Source organism: Bactrocera tryoni, chromosome 1 (assembly GCF_016617805.1).
Source record: "Bactrocera tryoni isolate S06 chromosome 1, CSIRO_BtryS06_freeze2, whole genome shotgun sequence".
NCBI classification, from domain to species: Eukaryota; Metazoa; Arthropoda; class Insecta; order Diptera; family Tephritidae; genus Bactrocera; species Bactrocera tryoni.
The window spans coordinates 52,430,547-52,447,572 of record NC_052499.1 but is presented as its reverse complement, the minus strand read 5'-3'; the positions used below and the strand labels follow the sequence as shown (position 1 = coordinate 52,447,572).

General features: G+C 32.2%; 1 protein-coding gene across 1 annotated transcript in view; it reads left to right on the top strand.

Moving 5' to 3' along the window:
* LOC120782301 (headcase protein) overlaps positions 1–17,026 on the top strand; it is a 233,538-nt gene that overhangs the window by 83,380 nt on the left and 133,132 nt on the right. Inside the window, exon 2 of the mRNA XM_040114511.1 lies at positions 12,506–12,602. Within this exon, the coding sequence (XP_039970445.1) occupies positions 12,506–12,602 (97 nt within the window). The remainder of the gene's footprint in view (positions 1–12,505; positions 12,603–17,026) is intronic.

The window sequence follows — 17,026 nt, the reverse complement described above, 5'->3', positions numbered from 1 at the left end:
GGTTAATTGACCTATGCAATTTTTCAGCATAGTTTATACCATTGCTTTCAGTAAGGCTGGAGTCTACCTATCAGCAGCAGCCTTAACAGCATCCATGCTATAAGCTTGAGGAAGAAGACAAGCTAGAAACATCGCAAGGCTTCCTTATTGATTGTTCCGTGTTTGTGAGATCAAGGCTGAAACATTTGACAACTCACACTTTCAAATATCCCATTGCGCTGGTGGGAATAGTAGACAACGCCTAAGAAGTTCGGTCTCAGAAGTTATATTTTTATAGCTTCACAAAACCTTACATATAGTACAAGTGCGATCCCCGTTTTGGGGGTCAGCCATCCAACTCTTCCTATATTATATCATATTAGATAAGTTACCACACCTCTAAAAGCGCCTGAGTGTGTTGAGGATTAGTCATACACAAATCACTGCTAAAGGCTTCACTTACTATCCCGAGGTTTGGCTATATCCTCTCAGAGTATTGAAGATAGCTCTCTTGCATGATTATCATCGAAATCCTTGTTCATATTCCCTTGGTTTGACCCTTCATTAAAGTGATGCTAGGGTGGACTTTGAGTTTTCGCATATCTAACTGTCTCTCGTTGACACCCAGTACTACTTCTTAGCACTTCGACGAAAAGCCTTTATCCGATGGAATTACAAGAAACAACATCCTTACCCAGATTCGAGCAAAGGTTCCCTTGTCTTCATGCATTTGACCGCCAGTTCTATTGGCCTCGTGCAAGCTAAGCAAACGTTGGTCAGCAACCAGCACGTTTTGACTTGCGAAAGCCTTCTAGTCCAAAATAGAACTCAATTAAAGGTTCAGTGAGCTCTTAACAAGGCTCTTATCGCTGCAATGATAGGTATCCTAACTGAACACTGTCCCATTGGCACTCACGTGATGAGACTAAATATTTTGGAGGACACAACGAGTGAAAGTTGCTGTGATGAAGTTGAGGTGGAAACATATGGAAAATTTCTCCTTCACTGTGGAGCTTTAGCCAGACTGAGATTGAAGCATCTCGGTTGCCTTACTCCAGCAAATTGACTGGAGTTGATACTAGCTACATCGATAAATTTGTGGCAGGCTCTAGAGGTTTTGTCTTTTTGATCCATATCTAAGAGTTCTGGACATTAATATACACAGGCTTCTCTAGTTGCCAAGTGGGATCACTCGTAGCCTCACGACAACTCAGCCTGTTTGCTTTGCCTAGTCTACTTAACCTAACCTAATCTAGATTATTCGAACATATTTGGCGATTGTAGATGCCTGCTTTCATATAACTATTCAGTGACTTAGTTCCCATAATGTTTAAGAATCTAGTTTGCATTGCTTCTCCTTAAGTTAAGCTTGGATTATGTACTTCTTGAAGTGGTTTTCACATAACTATTTAAAATCCCGGTTTCTAAGGTAGGTTAATAATCTTGTTTTCAATGCTTCTCATTAATTTAACACTCGGATGAACGACTCTTCGAAGTTTTCGAAAGTTGATTCCAAAAATCTATGCCGCTGCTTATTGCCATAATATGCGGAATCGGTGGGTGAGCGAAAGCTCATTATCTGGGCCGAATCGGTTCTGAAACTTCATTTTCGACTTCCCATTACCGGTTAAAAGTGGAGCTACCCTGGGTTTGGTCTTTCGAGGTATTTCTGCACCATTATCTCAAAAGATTGATTATTAATATTCGCTACACGCAAATTTTAAGGCGTCCCATATTTATCTAACCAAGCAAAAATATCTTGAAAGAAACCAAAGTAATTTTAAGACAAATCATGGTGTTAAGGGAAGGAAAGCAGTTGCTGCTTGAGCTCGCAAGTTTCTGACTGACCTCAAATACACTGGCGACAGTTAACTATAGCTCTCTGAAGTAAAAAAAAAAAAATACTAAAAAAGTTGTGAAAACCGCCGATTTTCCGATAAATTCACACTTCATTCAAATTGTATAAACATTTGTTTAGTTATTTACTTTCACTCAATCTGGCATCACCAAAATTACTGTTATGTTGCAACTAACAATATCAGCTTCGCGCACAACTGCCAACTGGTTGAAAATATTTATTTATCTCAATCTCCTGGAATTTATGTGCACATTTATGCAATTTCTCGTATTTCAAACAAGCTCAACGATTTCATTTTCATTTTCGCGCATATATTTTATACCCGAAGCTTTAGCAGCATATTTCGCGTGCAACTGCAGCGGCGTGTGTCCTGCTAATCGCAGCAGTTAGCTCGCAGTAGGCACCCGCTTGCTTGCCGGTGGTTTGGTGGCGCACAGTGGCACGTGGGTGGTACACCGTTTGATTGGTTGCTCGAGTTAATTTGCACGTAAAATGTATAGCACCAGATCACTATCGGCCGTCCAAACGTGAAGCACGTTATACATAAGTAGATTGGGGAAATATAGCTCGCTTTTACCCACCGCTAACAGCGCTCGTTGGCTGCGGATGAGCGCTTAAGGCGCAACGCTTACTCATTACGATCGGTGTGTTGCTGTTGCTCTGCTGTTGTTGCCTACAAATTGATTAATGAGTTCGCGATTACTCGGTGCAAGCAAAAAGTCAAACGTTTAGCTAAAATGAAAATCATTTCACAATGTAATCCAATACTCCGGCCATTGCAATTACGCCTGCATTAGTGCGCTAAATCATTTTCGCTATGAATCGTGGCGTTCGTGTTGTTGTTGCTACTGGTCGGCTTTCGGCTTTCTGTATGTGAAACTAGCTTACTCGTTTCGTTCGTTTTTTTATTATTTTTAAATTTTATTTTGGTTTTATTTTCTGTATTTCCTCAAGCGTTTTAATTAATAGCTTATATTTAATATCTTGGTTCGTAAGCTTTGTGCTGCCTTACATGGTGCTCCCACCCGTACTTATCGCAATTAAGCGATCTATCAATGCTGAAGCGATCTGTTGCTCTCAAAACTCTCAAAACTTGCGGTTCTGCGCTTTATGTAGCCACGGAATATGCATTAAGGTGGTTCTTAAAAGTTGGTTGCAAATTCCTGTATTAAAACTTAAAAAGCATAAAAAAAATGTCCACTTCATTTTATACCCAAAATATAACCATAGTCATACTAATTTGTACCAGAGTGGTTATGTCAGTTAAATTTAACTTTTTTGTTCTAAAGCTCATAATCTGAAAGTAAGGGTACTCTAATACAGTTGAAAACATAAACGTGATATAATCAACTGTAGTGATATAAATATAGGTTGTCACTTGTAGGTTATGTAGATTTCTCTCTTGCACATCGGGGTTAGGCCAGTCAAAAAAAGGCTTAACTTTGACACCTTATTCTGGGAGTGTGAGAAAAGTAATCAGATTTCCTTCTTTCAACCGAAATTTTCATGTTGACCTTCCCATACAAAAGGACGGCTACTAGATAAGATTCAGAGACACCTTTTTAAATAGTGCCGCTATTGTTCTAGGAGCACGTACTATCTGAATGAAATAAAAAAGAGATCCTAATCTACTGAACCAATCTTTAGAGTCACCTTTTTTGGTTCGTGCGGACCAAATTTTCATTTTTTTGAATATTTTAATTTTTTTTTAAATTTTAATTTTTTTGAAAATTTTAATTTTTTTGAAAATTTTAATTTTTTTAAATTTGATTTTTTTTTGAAATTTTTAATTTTTTTGAAAACTTGATTTTTTTTTTTTGAAAATTAGAACTTTTTTCTGAAAATTTAATTTTTTTTTTTTTGGAAAATTTGAATTTTTTCATTTAATTTTTTTTTTAATCCCATAATTTTTAGAACTTAAATTTTTTAATTAAAAATTGTTCGTTGTTTTTTTTATTTTTATTTCTTTTGAAATCTTTTAAGTACCACCCTAATTTACCTACATATACAATATATGCTCCTCGGTATGTGTCGTTGCTATGGCTTTCGATTGCCGCTAAACGCTGCCAAATGTGGCGTACACTCAATTTGTTCCCAATTTGTTTATTAATAGCCGACATAAATAAATACAAGGAAAATGTTCGAACCATTTTTTGTTGGTTAATTGTTTTTGTTGTTTTTGCTTTGCTACATTGCACAACTAATTTGTATTTTGCATTGTTTACTCATCACGGTTTAGCTTTGACTTTGTTGTTGTTTTTATGTGTTTCGCGAGCAATTAATCTCTTCTGTTCGATCTGCTGGCAACTCTCTTGCACTAGTTTTCAACACACACACACACCTACATGCATATGGATGTTTTTTCCCATGCTTTGACCGCCAATGTTTTCACCTTAATATTTACTAATTAGTTTGGTGTATTTGTATTCAGTTCGTGCCGGCGACGGCGCCACGCTGTTGGTGGCATTTCGGCAAACTTTTCCGTGCAACGGTAACAACAAACACATGCATACATCTAATGAAAATACAATTATTTTTTGCACAAGCATGTGCTAATAAGCGCACTTCAGCGTTGTTCTTTCGCGCCGCCACTTCCACCAAAACGCAGCTGATTTATTTACACCAGCGCGCCACATTTATTTTTTGGGGTTATTGCACCGCTGTTGCACAGCAGCGCACATTGCAATGCTTCTGTTTTGATTTTTATACCCTCAACAGGGTAGATTAGGTTTGTCACGAAGTTTGTAGCAGCCAGAAAGAAACGTTGGAGGCCCTTAAAAATATATTTGTATATATGTACATGTATGTATGTTAATGATCAGCCTGGTTCATCTGTATAAATGAGATCTAGTCCCTCAGCTTTTGAGTTATCTATTTGCAATTTTGCACATGTTCTTTTCACCCCAAAGAGCTGCTTTTTTGTCGGAACCGTCGAAATCGGACTACTATAGCCTATAGCTGGCATACAAACTGAACAGTACCAAATCTAATTCTTTATGTATAGAAAAAGTTTTCATTTGACGAGATATCTTCACGAAATTTGGCATAGAATATTATCCAAGACAATACTACGAAATCTGAAGAAATTTTCTATATCGGATTACTATATCATATAGCTGCCATACAAACTGACCGATCCAACTCAAGTCTTTATATGGAAAACTTTTTTTTTGATGAGATATTTGCACTAAAGCATGAAATATTCAATATCTGAAGAAATTTTCAGATCGGATTACTATATCATATAGCTGTCATACAAACTGATCGATCGTAATAATGTGCTTGTATGGAAATTTTTTTCATTTGACGAGATATACTTCATGAAATTTGTATAGAATATTATCCAAGACAACTCTTCCAATATCTGAAGAAATTTTCTATATCGGATTACTATATCATATAGCTGCCATACAAACTGAACCTTGAACAAGAATCTCAAGTCTTTGTAGAGAAAAACTTTTTCATTTCAAGAGATATTTTCACGAGAATTTGGCATAGAATATTATCCAAGGCAACTCTTTAATATCTGAAGAAACTTTCTATATCGGATTACTATATCATATATAGCTGCCATACAAACTGAACAGTAAAAATCAAGTCTTTGTAGAGAAAACTTTTTCTATTTCATGAGATATTCTCGCGATATTGAACATGTATATTAGTCTAGTCTAACGGTACAATATCCGAACAAATTGTACAGATACAACCACTATAGTATATACATAGCTGTCATACAAACTGAATCTGATCGTGTTCTTGTGCAGAAACTTTTATGTGAAGGCTATTATATTTTCCGTGCAACTGAATTCAACGTTTGTTCTTGTTGTTTTTAGGTTTTTTTTTTTATTCTGGTTGCATACACTTTAATTACCTAATTTACTCGCATTTATTAGACGCTTGTTAATTTGCGCTTAGTGGCAACAGCAACTTGCCACTTGCCACTCTAGTTTTTATTGCAACACAATTTTTACCCAACTCATATTGCCAAAGTTGAACTTCGTGCTGTTGCAACAAACCACCGCAATGTACCGCAAATGTTGCTATTCCATGCAGTACATTATTTATTGTTTTATTAGTTTAGCCGCAAATAGCAACGCTGCTTGTTGCATGTGGCAAGTGCAACTAACTCAACTATTACGCTTTTGAGTAAGTGCTTTGCATTTGCTGACACATTGCTTGCGGCGTGCGTTTTGTGGCGCCACCACATCACGCTTTTGCTACAATTAAGTTGCCACTTCCTCTGCCTGGCGCTGTGCGACACTTCGTTTGCATTCAGTTCTTAGTTCAGTTGAGTTCATGTGCTCTGTTGCTCCGCTGACATTCACGTTTTATGCAAACATTTCCATTCATCCACTCAATTCGCCATTCCGCTGCCATATTATTGGCATTTGTCACGTTTTGCATAAAGCACTGTTACGCTTACTGTGTTGATTTGTTTTTGGTTGTTATTGTAATTGTCTCGTTCGATTCTTCGATTTGCTGCGATTTGATTTGAATTTCCATTTCAATTCGCCTATTAGCACTTTTTTCTTTGTCAGGGATTGGGGGTACGTTCTCGACAAATGTCACAGCTGTCAAATTGTAGCGGTAAGTAGAGCTCTCGAACTCTCAATGCATGAGCGATGATGGCGGCGTTGTAAGGTGAGGCTGTAGACAGTTTAGGAAGGAGTGTGTCGTAATTAAGTTATGTTTTATTTCCAAAGCATTTTTAGAATGTTAGTTAGTTTATTGTTTTTATTAGAAAGGCGGACTAAAAATTCAGCCAATTGCAAACGCTGAAGAATTCGTAGAAAAATTATTTGTTTTTTATGTTAATAGTCGAAATCCTTGTCAAGATTTTTCGTCCTATCTTAAGCCACTACGTGCCTGATTACCTTCCGAAATATATTCCTAAACCAATGTAGCTTCTGAATGTCCATGCCTGGCTGGCATTGGCTCGAATTTATTCGTTAATAGAATTATAGTTGTGAGTTACATCTTCTGACTAACATTTTAAACACTAGTTTTTGCCACGCCGCTTATGTATATGGACTGCGCGCTTAGGCGAACAAAAGTACTGTGACGTGTCTGGTTATATGGGCAGCTCCCTTAACAGGACACATACATTGAAACGTGTCCGGTTATGAGAAATTTCATTGTATTTTATTATTTTCTTTTTGACTTTTGTTCTAATAGTCGAAATCCTCGTCAAGATACTGGACAGCTCCTATAGCCGGACAAAACTCGTCGATGTGTCCGGTTATGAGGAATTTTACTGTATGTTATTATTTTTTCTGAGTTTTATTCTTTTATAGGCGCTGTTTCATTATGTTTTCTTCCATTATTATGATATTAAATACGAGCTCATTACTTCTTTCCCATCAATATTACGCTTTCGGTATTTTCAATCAACATTTCGCATAAATGTATTCATATTTCGTGGTTATTATTGCTGCAGCTTGACATTTAACCTTTTTCGCCTGTTGATTTCATTCATGTTGACTCATTTCGTGACAACATCAGTGTGTTGCTTGTTGTTGTGCTACACAGCGTTCTTGCGACAGGTTGACGTTGGTTTTATGTTTTTCAGCAGCAATTATGATTTATGCGGCACGTTTATTGTTCGCTTGTAACGCTACCAGTTTTTAATGTAATTTTTAAAAGTCCACTTGTCGATTGAGTGTTTCGTTTTTGCCACGTTGGCTGCCACAAATATGCGTTTGCAGCGTGTAATTATCGGCTTCTGCGTAGAGCGTTTGCATTAAACAAGCATAAATTAATGTTTTTGTTGTTATTTTATAGTATTTGTGGGCAGCGCTTGATTTGCAGGCTGTCCTCAAAACATATACGCATTAATGGAAATTTTGTAGCATTTTCAAAATGATTTATTTCATGGCGTTTTCGCTGTGTGCAATGCAGTCGCTTGCTGTGTTGCAGGGTATTCGACTTTTTGAAGTGATTTTTTTGACATTTTGTAGTTAGTTAATATTTTTTATTAATTTTTTTATATATTTTTAAAAATATTTTTAATATTTTTTTTATTTTTTCTTAATTTTTTTATTATTTTTTATATTTTTATATTTTTTATGTTTTTTAATATTTTTTTATTATTTTTTTATATTTTTTTATTATTTTTTTATATTTTTTGAGTAGTCTTATATCAAGTATGTATAAAAAGCGTTTAAGTGGTGTTTGAAAATTAATTTCGAGTTATTAGTTTTATTTAGCAACACTTTGGTGTGAAAATTATTGAAAAGGCTTTACTAAATATCGAACGTACGTTTGTTTTTAGTGGAATCGTCCACAAATATACAACATTGTCTCAACAAATTTGCTTTTATTTATTTTTCATTATTTACCGAAACTGAAAACAAACAAGAAAAACTCTGTAATTATTTACTTTTCATATTTGCGATTACAAAATATTTGTCCAAAAGTATTGAACTACGCCTAAAGATTTCAAACATTATTGCAACTTATTCAGGCGTTTGTTTTTCTCACCAGTCTGCAAAATCGTTTATCTTTTCACTTTTTTTTCAATATCCACAGCATTCAAGCCGCCATATACCGCTACACAGCCATTGTTGACATAATTTGTTCGGGTCCCACTAGTTCTGACAACTGTTTTCGCATACGCAAGTGTTGGCTTTTTGCTTGTCACTTGTCGCTTGGCGTATGTTAGCCGCTAAACTCGTGTTTACCACGCTCTTAATGACTGTTTACTTCACGCTTTTCAAGGTCAAAGTCAGCTGGTGGAACCGTTGACCATAAATTCGCGCTCAGCAGTAGGCAGTAATTGGCCTACTACTCAGGCGCCGAAATTGTTTTTGTTGTAATTATTTCCTTTTTTGTTGTTGCATAATTACTACTTACATAGAGTTTACTAACACATTTTGCTTGATTATTTTGGTCTCTTTTATACCAAGTAGACTGCTGCCTATAGTCTTTAAATTTTTTTTGTTAATCACATGCGCAATTTTTGGTTTGAGTGTGTGTTAATAAATCTATATTTAATTTTAATTTTTTTGACTTTGAATTCTGAAGCTTCTTCCGCTGGTTTGTCTTAATTGGCTGTATATTTTTTGTTTTTTTTTTTCTTGTTTTTGTACCTTTTTTGGTTTCGTTTCGTATTCAATTCATTTTGTTGCTTTTGTTTGGTGTTGTTTTGGTTTATGTTGTTGTTACCAACGTGTGACATTAAGCTACAATGAATACACCACGTTTTTTTAGTTTTATTGCTTTTGCTGTTTTCTCTCTGTTTAGCTTCTTCCGTCTTGAAGCCTCTTCCGAAAATATGCGTTAGCTTGTTTTGTCTTTTCTTTGATACATTAAAATTGACTTTATTTCTGTATTTTCGGACCAAAATTCAAGGTGGCAGAACATAATAAAATGTGTTCAATAATGGCCAATCAGCCCATATGTAAATGTATCTAGGCTTGGAACATAGTAGCTCTTGCCTTTGCGCACTGCAACTGACGCCTACAATAAATATGTATAAATTCATAACTACCATAAAGAAACTACTGAGCGGAATTGTCAATTTAATGACATTTTGAAGAACGTTGAAGACGTCATTAATGATACTTATTTTTTTAGATTCAAAACTACATATAACGTGCTTTTCAATCATGCCTTGTTTCTTAGGCACATTTAGTTCGACAACGGTGAAATGAAATATCTTTCTTCGATTGTCTCACTGTACACAGTGTAGAGAGTGGATTTCGTGGTTATATTAAAAGAATTTTTTGAGTAACTGTTTATAAAGGATTATACACATCCGGCTTCAACCATCGTTTATGGTGACTAAATAGATTTTCCAGCCAGAAAACAAAATAGTTCTAGATTTCGATGGGTTCTGCCTGCGTACCGTTAGAAATTAGGCACTGGCCGAGGTGTAAAATCGTATCAAAGGTCTTAATCTGTGCAGTTATTACATTGTCAGAGTTTCTTATATTCACAGTTACAGAGGTACAGCTGTTCCCAGTAACTTCTGGGTTTATACTGTTACAAAACTAGGCGATCTCTCTATGTTGAGTTCCACCATCACTTGAGTTCGTGTTAGAACACCGATCAATCAATTTAGGTTACTTACCTCCCAAAAATACCAAATTATTGGCATCATAGCTGTTATTCCTTGCCTATACTGTGAAAACAAAGTAAGATAAGACTTCTAACAGCTGTTAAACCGCGTTGGAATTTCTTACGTCGAAAAGTCTGACAAAAAAAATTGTGATTTGAATTTCTGATTTTATTGTTTATTGCTTTTTTGTTGAATGTGAAAGCAGTATTAAAAAGCTCAGTGGTGTATTTAACTGAAATTTCATTCAAATATAAGTACTTACAACAACAACAGCATAGAAACATTTTATAATGTCTTTCAAAAGTAATTATTTTTTGTTTTTGTTTATTACTCAACTCAATATCATTTCAAAATTTTATTGAGCTTTTTTCCGAAAAAAAGATCCAAATATGATGAGTTCATTTTTTTAATAATTTTCTTTATTAATTTCTTTATTAATTTTTATAAATTTTTTATTAATTTTCTTTAATTTTTATTAATTTTTTATTAATTTCTTTTTTGCATTTTTTTATTAATTGTTTATAAATGTTTTATTAATTTCTCTATTAATTTTTTAATTAATTTCTTTTCTAAATTTTATTTTTTATTTATTTTTTTTTTTTTATTAATTTTTTATAAATATTTTTATTACTTTTCTTTTTATTAATTTTTTATAAATGTTTTTTATTAATTTTCGTAAATATTTTACATTACTTTTCTTTTTATTAATTTTTTATAAATGTTTTTTAATAATCACTTCTATTAGTTTTTTTTTAATTACTTTGTTTTATTTATTTTAATTATTAATTTATTTTATTAATTTTTTATTAATTTTTTCTATGATTTCTGAGCATACCACATGTCATTCATTAATACTTTTATTTATCAAAACTCTTTTATCTATTCGCATTTCCTTCTACACACACACATATTGCTCGCGACTGTTAAAATTATATTCAATGCCAAGGTTAAATGATATGAAAATTATTTTGTTTTGTTTTTCGTTTTTACTTTGCCATTACTTTTTGGCAGCGCGCTTTTTCGCTTGGCGTGTGTTTTTTTGTCGTTTTCGCTTTGTTTGTTTTGCCTGCCTTCGTTCTCACCATGAGCTGATAACTAAATTTGCTTGGAAATTACTCAACACCTCAGCGGGTAGCGGCGGACTTCTCGCACATTTCGGTTGTCTTTTTTTTAATACTTTTAATTTAAAGTCGCTTATAATTTGTGCTTTTTTTTGTAATTTGTTTCCTTTTTTTTTTTGGTTTTTTTCGTTACTTGTTTTTTACTGTTTGCTTGGGGTTGCTTCTTTCGTTTGTTGTTCCTATTTTTGGTTTTGTAGTAATTTTTTTTTTGGTTTTTAGTTTTTTTGTTTATTTGTTTTTGTTTTTTTGTTTTTTGTTTTTGTGTTATTTGCTTTTTTGTGTTTTTTTCTCTTCTTTTGTTTAATTGTCGCTTTTTATTTTCGCCACTTTATCTCTTTGCGCTTAAGTTTACTTGACGCTTTGTTCTGTCACGCTATTTTGCACATATTATTTATTTCTTTAAGTTGTTTTCTCCAAAATGTTCTTGTTATTTTCTTATTTAGCGAGTTTACTTCTTTAATTTCCTATGGTTTATTTTCTTGTTTACGGAAATTTTTGCACATTTATTTTTTACTGTTTACATTGGCCCACTCTCCACTCGCACGTGTACGAGGTTTGTTCGAAAAGTTTAACGAATTTGTTTTCTTAAGAAAGTATTTATTTATGCTTGAATATCTGTTTGGTCCCCTTCCAAGTAATCATCTACAAATGTATTGCACTTCTTCCAGCTTTTCTTCCATTCCGAAAGGCACTCCAAAAGTGATTTTAGTGATTTTTTGTGTTCAGCTCCTCCTTCAATACAATTTTTCTCTCCTTAATCGTAGTGTAGCGTCGTTCTTAAGGGGCTTCTTCAGTTTTGAAAACAAAAAAGTTCCAGGGAGCCATGTCTGGGAAATACGATGGCTGCGGCACCATTAACGTGTTGTTTTTGCGCAAATTTTTTTTAGGATGAAAATAAATAATATTTAAAACTTTGGTTTTATATTTATGTGGCAAAAGATCTTGGGAAAAATATACATATTTTTCAATTATTTTTGTTATAAAATTATATAGCAAAATCACATTTATTCCCTCAGCATTGCAAGTGTGGTAAAATTTCTTTATAACCCCCGCAAATTCTCGACAAAAATTGTGATTAAAGCGTAAATGTTGAATGTAAATAAACCAAAAATTAATTAAAAATAAGCATGTGACTAAATTATGAGCGCGAACGGAACATTAATATTATTTATATTTTTTTCCGCTTTCAATTAAAAACTGGTTGCCGTTAGCGCCTTCGCAGTGCCTGCCTGCGGCGCGTTGCCTGTTTATTTTAAGAAGCTGGCACTAATTTTAGCAAGTAAAAAATGAGGAGTATATAAGAAATGTATTTCCGTTTTATTGTTGTTTATTTACTTTCATTCTCTTAATTGATGTTGACATAATTAAATTGATTCACATGAAAAGCTTGCTTTTTAATGGCCTATAAGCTTTCAACGATAATCTTTTTTATTATTAAAATACTCTTTACAGCCAAACATATTTAATAATTCTTTTTTTTCCTTACAGTTTAACATCTGGCTGCAATGGCATTTTCTCGCGACGCTTGGACTTTTCATCATTCAATTTGTTGCCGAAGACACGCTTGAACTCCTATCAAGTTAAGGTAACTTTATGCGTAGAACAACGCGAATCTCTTTCCTCATTATCAAAAATTAATTACTAATAATAGTTTTGTGCCTTTCGCCAAAGTTTAGCAAATAGCGAGTAGAACAAGAAAGTGGTATAAGTCACATAAACTGGCATAATCACATAAAGTTTAAATAGTAAGCGTTTTATACCACTTTAATCAGTTTTATACTTAATTTCTTATATTTAATTCATCTACGAAACATTTTTCTAATATATATTTGCTATAAACATAAAAGTTTTTTTGGCAATAGCGGCGTCATACATAGCGAAGGGCGAATCGAATACGCTCACTAGTATATCATATTATATATACATATGCATGTAATCTGAAAAGTTTTCTGCTTCCTCAAAAGTCGTGAAAGATCGTAAAAATATATGCATCTATAAAATTCGCATATTTTTATTTTTAAATAAATAAATATTGGGAATTCGTTTCCCTACTTCTTCTTCCTCTCTTGTGAGGGCGTGAAATTTCCGGTTACTCAGCATTTACGGCAACTTATTTACATTTACTTACAAAGGAGTGTATATGTAGATCCGCACGTATCTAGTTTGTTGGAATTCATAGTCAACTGTCAGCTAGAACTTCCTATGCAGTTCTCTAACTTTACTGAATTCTTAAAAAAATATCTAATCTAGATGCTTATTTTCTTACACTTGCATATGCATTTGTGTACAGTTCTGATAGAATTTTTAAGTTCGAAATATTATAAGATAATCACATTATGAGGGCACCAGGGAAACAATGTAACACATCTTGTGCACTTGTCCCGTTTTTTAGTATTGAGATCCCATGAAAGCGCTTGTCTTGCTCTTTAATACTGGCTGAGATGTACTTTAAAAACGAATTTGTGGACCGTTACGCACTACTTTTTCTTTCATTAATTTAAAAATCTTTCGAATATAATACAAACACCTCATTTTGTTTAGAATTTATGGAACGATAATTCTTTTTTGGCATAATTTGTGCAACTAAATGTCACACAATCGGAAGTTATAGATCAAGACCAATAACCATATCTTATTTAAGTGATGGAATCCTATAAAAAACATCATGACGAATTAACTCTGAACTTGTGAAACATCGTCGATTAGCTCGGTTGACAAAAATCTATAAATTAGCTTCCAAGTTTATTTGCTATTTTGATGTTTAGCATTAGATATTTCCAGTGAATTTAGAGTTTTCATTAGTCTGCCATAAACTACCTTCCTTTTTGTTTTTTGTTTTTTTTTGTTTTTATTTTTCGTACAAATCCTCGAAGTGTTTTTCAGACAATTAAAATAACAAGCAGATTAGAGAATAAGTCTCTTGGGACTGCATTTTTTCTTTTCGCGTCTGTACTCCATATGCTGTATATTATTATTGCCACTTTTGCTTTTAACTCAAAACTAGAACACTCAGCAGCTTTCCATGACTCGGAGCGATTCTCGCCAAGCTGTTTCAGCTAGGTTTCATTCATATTTTTTGCAGCTGCTAGAAATTCTGAGAATTGTTTTTCCTTGTGAAATTATAGCAATTTGAAATATTTGTTTACTATAATCTGAGCAAGCTCAAGATAAATGCTCAGCTTCTGGAATTTTTGTTTATTTACTCTACTGGATATTTGTTTGTGATTTCTTTTAAGGCAGAAGACATTTCTAGTATTCATATTTTCAGTTATTGAAAATTATTGATGTTTAGTGCGTTCGCCTCCTCCGCCTACCGTTACTGCTGCCACTTCAGAATCACTTAAAATATTTGTACATATTCTATAATCAATTGGCAAACTGTTTTTACTTTTGTTCGAGTCTCTTTGAATTTTATGTGCGCAACTTGATGTTGCATTTTAGAAGTTGCCGTGAAGAGTGGGTGAGAAAAGGTGGGAAAATTTTAATATAAGCATTGCACGTAAACTTAGTTACCTTTAGCTTTATCTACCCCAACTTTCATTGTCTGTCTCTTTAGTTATTGATGTTAAACAGACATTAGGCCACCCGCTTTGGAATAAAACAACAGTTGTGACTTGCAGGATATTCCTTAAAATCATTCAGTATTTGCGAATGACAATGGCAGCTCTGCGGGGTTTGCTTGCTAACCAAGCCAGCAGTTTTGCAGGCACTGAAAATAGTTTTGCTGATAAAAAAATATATATAAATATAAATCAAAATTACAAAAACTATTATAATCTGTTGTAGGTTGCAAGAGTGTAAAAAATTCAAAATATGTATATATAAATCAAACTAAAACTATTATATAATCTGTAGTAGGTTGCAAAAGATATAAGAAAAATATAAAATACATAAAATTTAATAAGCTAAAAATTATAGAAAAAATAAAAACTTATAAATAAAAATATAAAAATATAAGATAAATATAAATAATTAAAAAATCCAAATAAAAGCCGAAGAAAAGAAAAATAATCACAAAAAAAGGAAAATAAATTTGTTTTTTTTTTTATTTTTGCTGATTAAAAAAATTAAAATTTATATTAAAATCAAACTTAGACACATTTTAATACATTTATTAAATAACTTACAAATTAACAGAATAAAATGAGAAAATATAAAAATAAAAAAAAATTAAAATTAAAATATGAAAATATAAATAGAAAAAAAAAAAATTATAATAAAAAAGTAAGTTAAAAGATATTTATTTTATAAAAATTTATAATAAATTTAAAAACAAATAAAAAAATGTCAATAAATTAATTTAATAATTTAAAAATTAAAATAAAATAAAAATAAAAAATTAAATTAAATTAAATTACAAAATAATAATTTAATATAAAAATAAAAATAAATAAAAAAATAAATTAAAAGTAAAAATAAAAAGTAGAATAAAATAAAATAAAAATAAAATAAAATAAAATAAAAAATAAAATAAAAATATAAAAAATAGAAATAAAAACTGTAAAGGGAAAATTTTAATAAAAAAGTCGAATAAAAAATATTTACTTTTTAAAATTGTATACCTAATTTACATTATAATATCTTCAAACAAAAAATAGTTTTAGCAAATTCAAACCCTAAAATATGTTTGCTGATTGCAAAAAAAAACAAAAATATTAAATTAAATTGAAATATTAAATTTTCAAAACCTTTTGTGGTTGCAATATATACATATATTTTCGACGAAAAACAAATCAAGAAATGTTAATAAACTCTATTTCTAAATTATTTATATTTAAAAATTAAAAAAAAAACAACTAAAATACCAAAAAAAAAAAGAAATAAAGTTATAAATTTATAAAAAACCGCATTTTTTTTAATAAATAAAAAAACTATAAGAAGAGAAGGATAATTATAATAACACAAAAATAAATAAATATTTGGTTTTTACAAATGTATTCCGAATTTCAAATATAAAATATTCAAGCAAAAATAATAAATATATAAAAAATCAAAACACAAATTAACAAAAATAAAAAAATTTAAAAAAAGAAAAAAGATATAATAAAAAAAATAAAATAAGATTTGTTTTTTTTTAATGTATTTCTAGTTTCAGTTATAATATATTCAACCAAAAATAAAAGCAGCAGTTTCAAATACTTAAAAAAAATTGTTGATTTAAAAAAAAAAAAACAAACAATATTAAATTTAATTAAAGATATTAAATTCACAAATTTTGTTGGAAATCATAACTAAAATATTTTTAAATAATATAAACTAACGAATGTTAAAATCCATACTCCTCTCTACCATCAACAATTATATTCAATAGTTCAATCTTTTTGGCTTACTGGGTTTCTCGATTCCCTACGCAGCCAACCTCTTAGCAGCTGACATAAAGCAATTCAATTTAGCACAATTCGCAAAAAAATATACTTACATGCACATATACCACGTTTGTGCGCCAAAATGTATGCTTTCAAATCATACACAACCCTCCCCTCCATCCTTTGCTAGACAATACTCGTACACAATCAAATTTGCGCGCCAATACTTTTTTGTTTTTGTTGTATATTTTTATTATTTTTGCTTAGATGAAAGCCAACAGCGGCATGGCATCACTGTTGCAACATGAAAATAGTTGCAAATAGTTTTGTTTGCAGCAGCTTGGCTCGTCTTGCCTCCGCTCTCTTACTCTCCCGACAACCTTTGCAAATTGTATTGAATTTATACATATTTAATTCGTTTCGAAATGCATACAATTTCCATTCGCAGTCAAAATAACATAAAATATGCGCAATAGAATAGAATGTGCTGCGGCTGCTGCTGTTGCTGTGGCAACAAAAGAGCGCAGCAATTCGAAAGTGCTGATCTGCTGCAGCTGCATGGCGTACGAATGTTTTCTGGCAGAGCAGTGCATAAGTAAGTGTGCATATGTAGGGGTGTGTGTGTCAGTACGTAAGTGAGTAGAGTCGCCTATGAAAATGGCTCGCAGCCCTAGCTCCAGTTGCTGCTAACCTGGCTCATGCC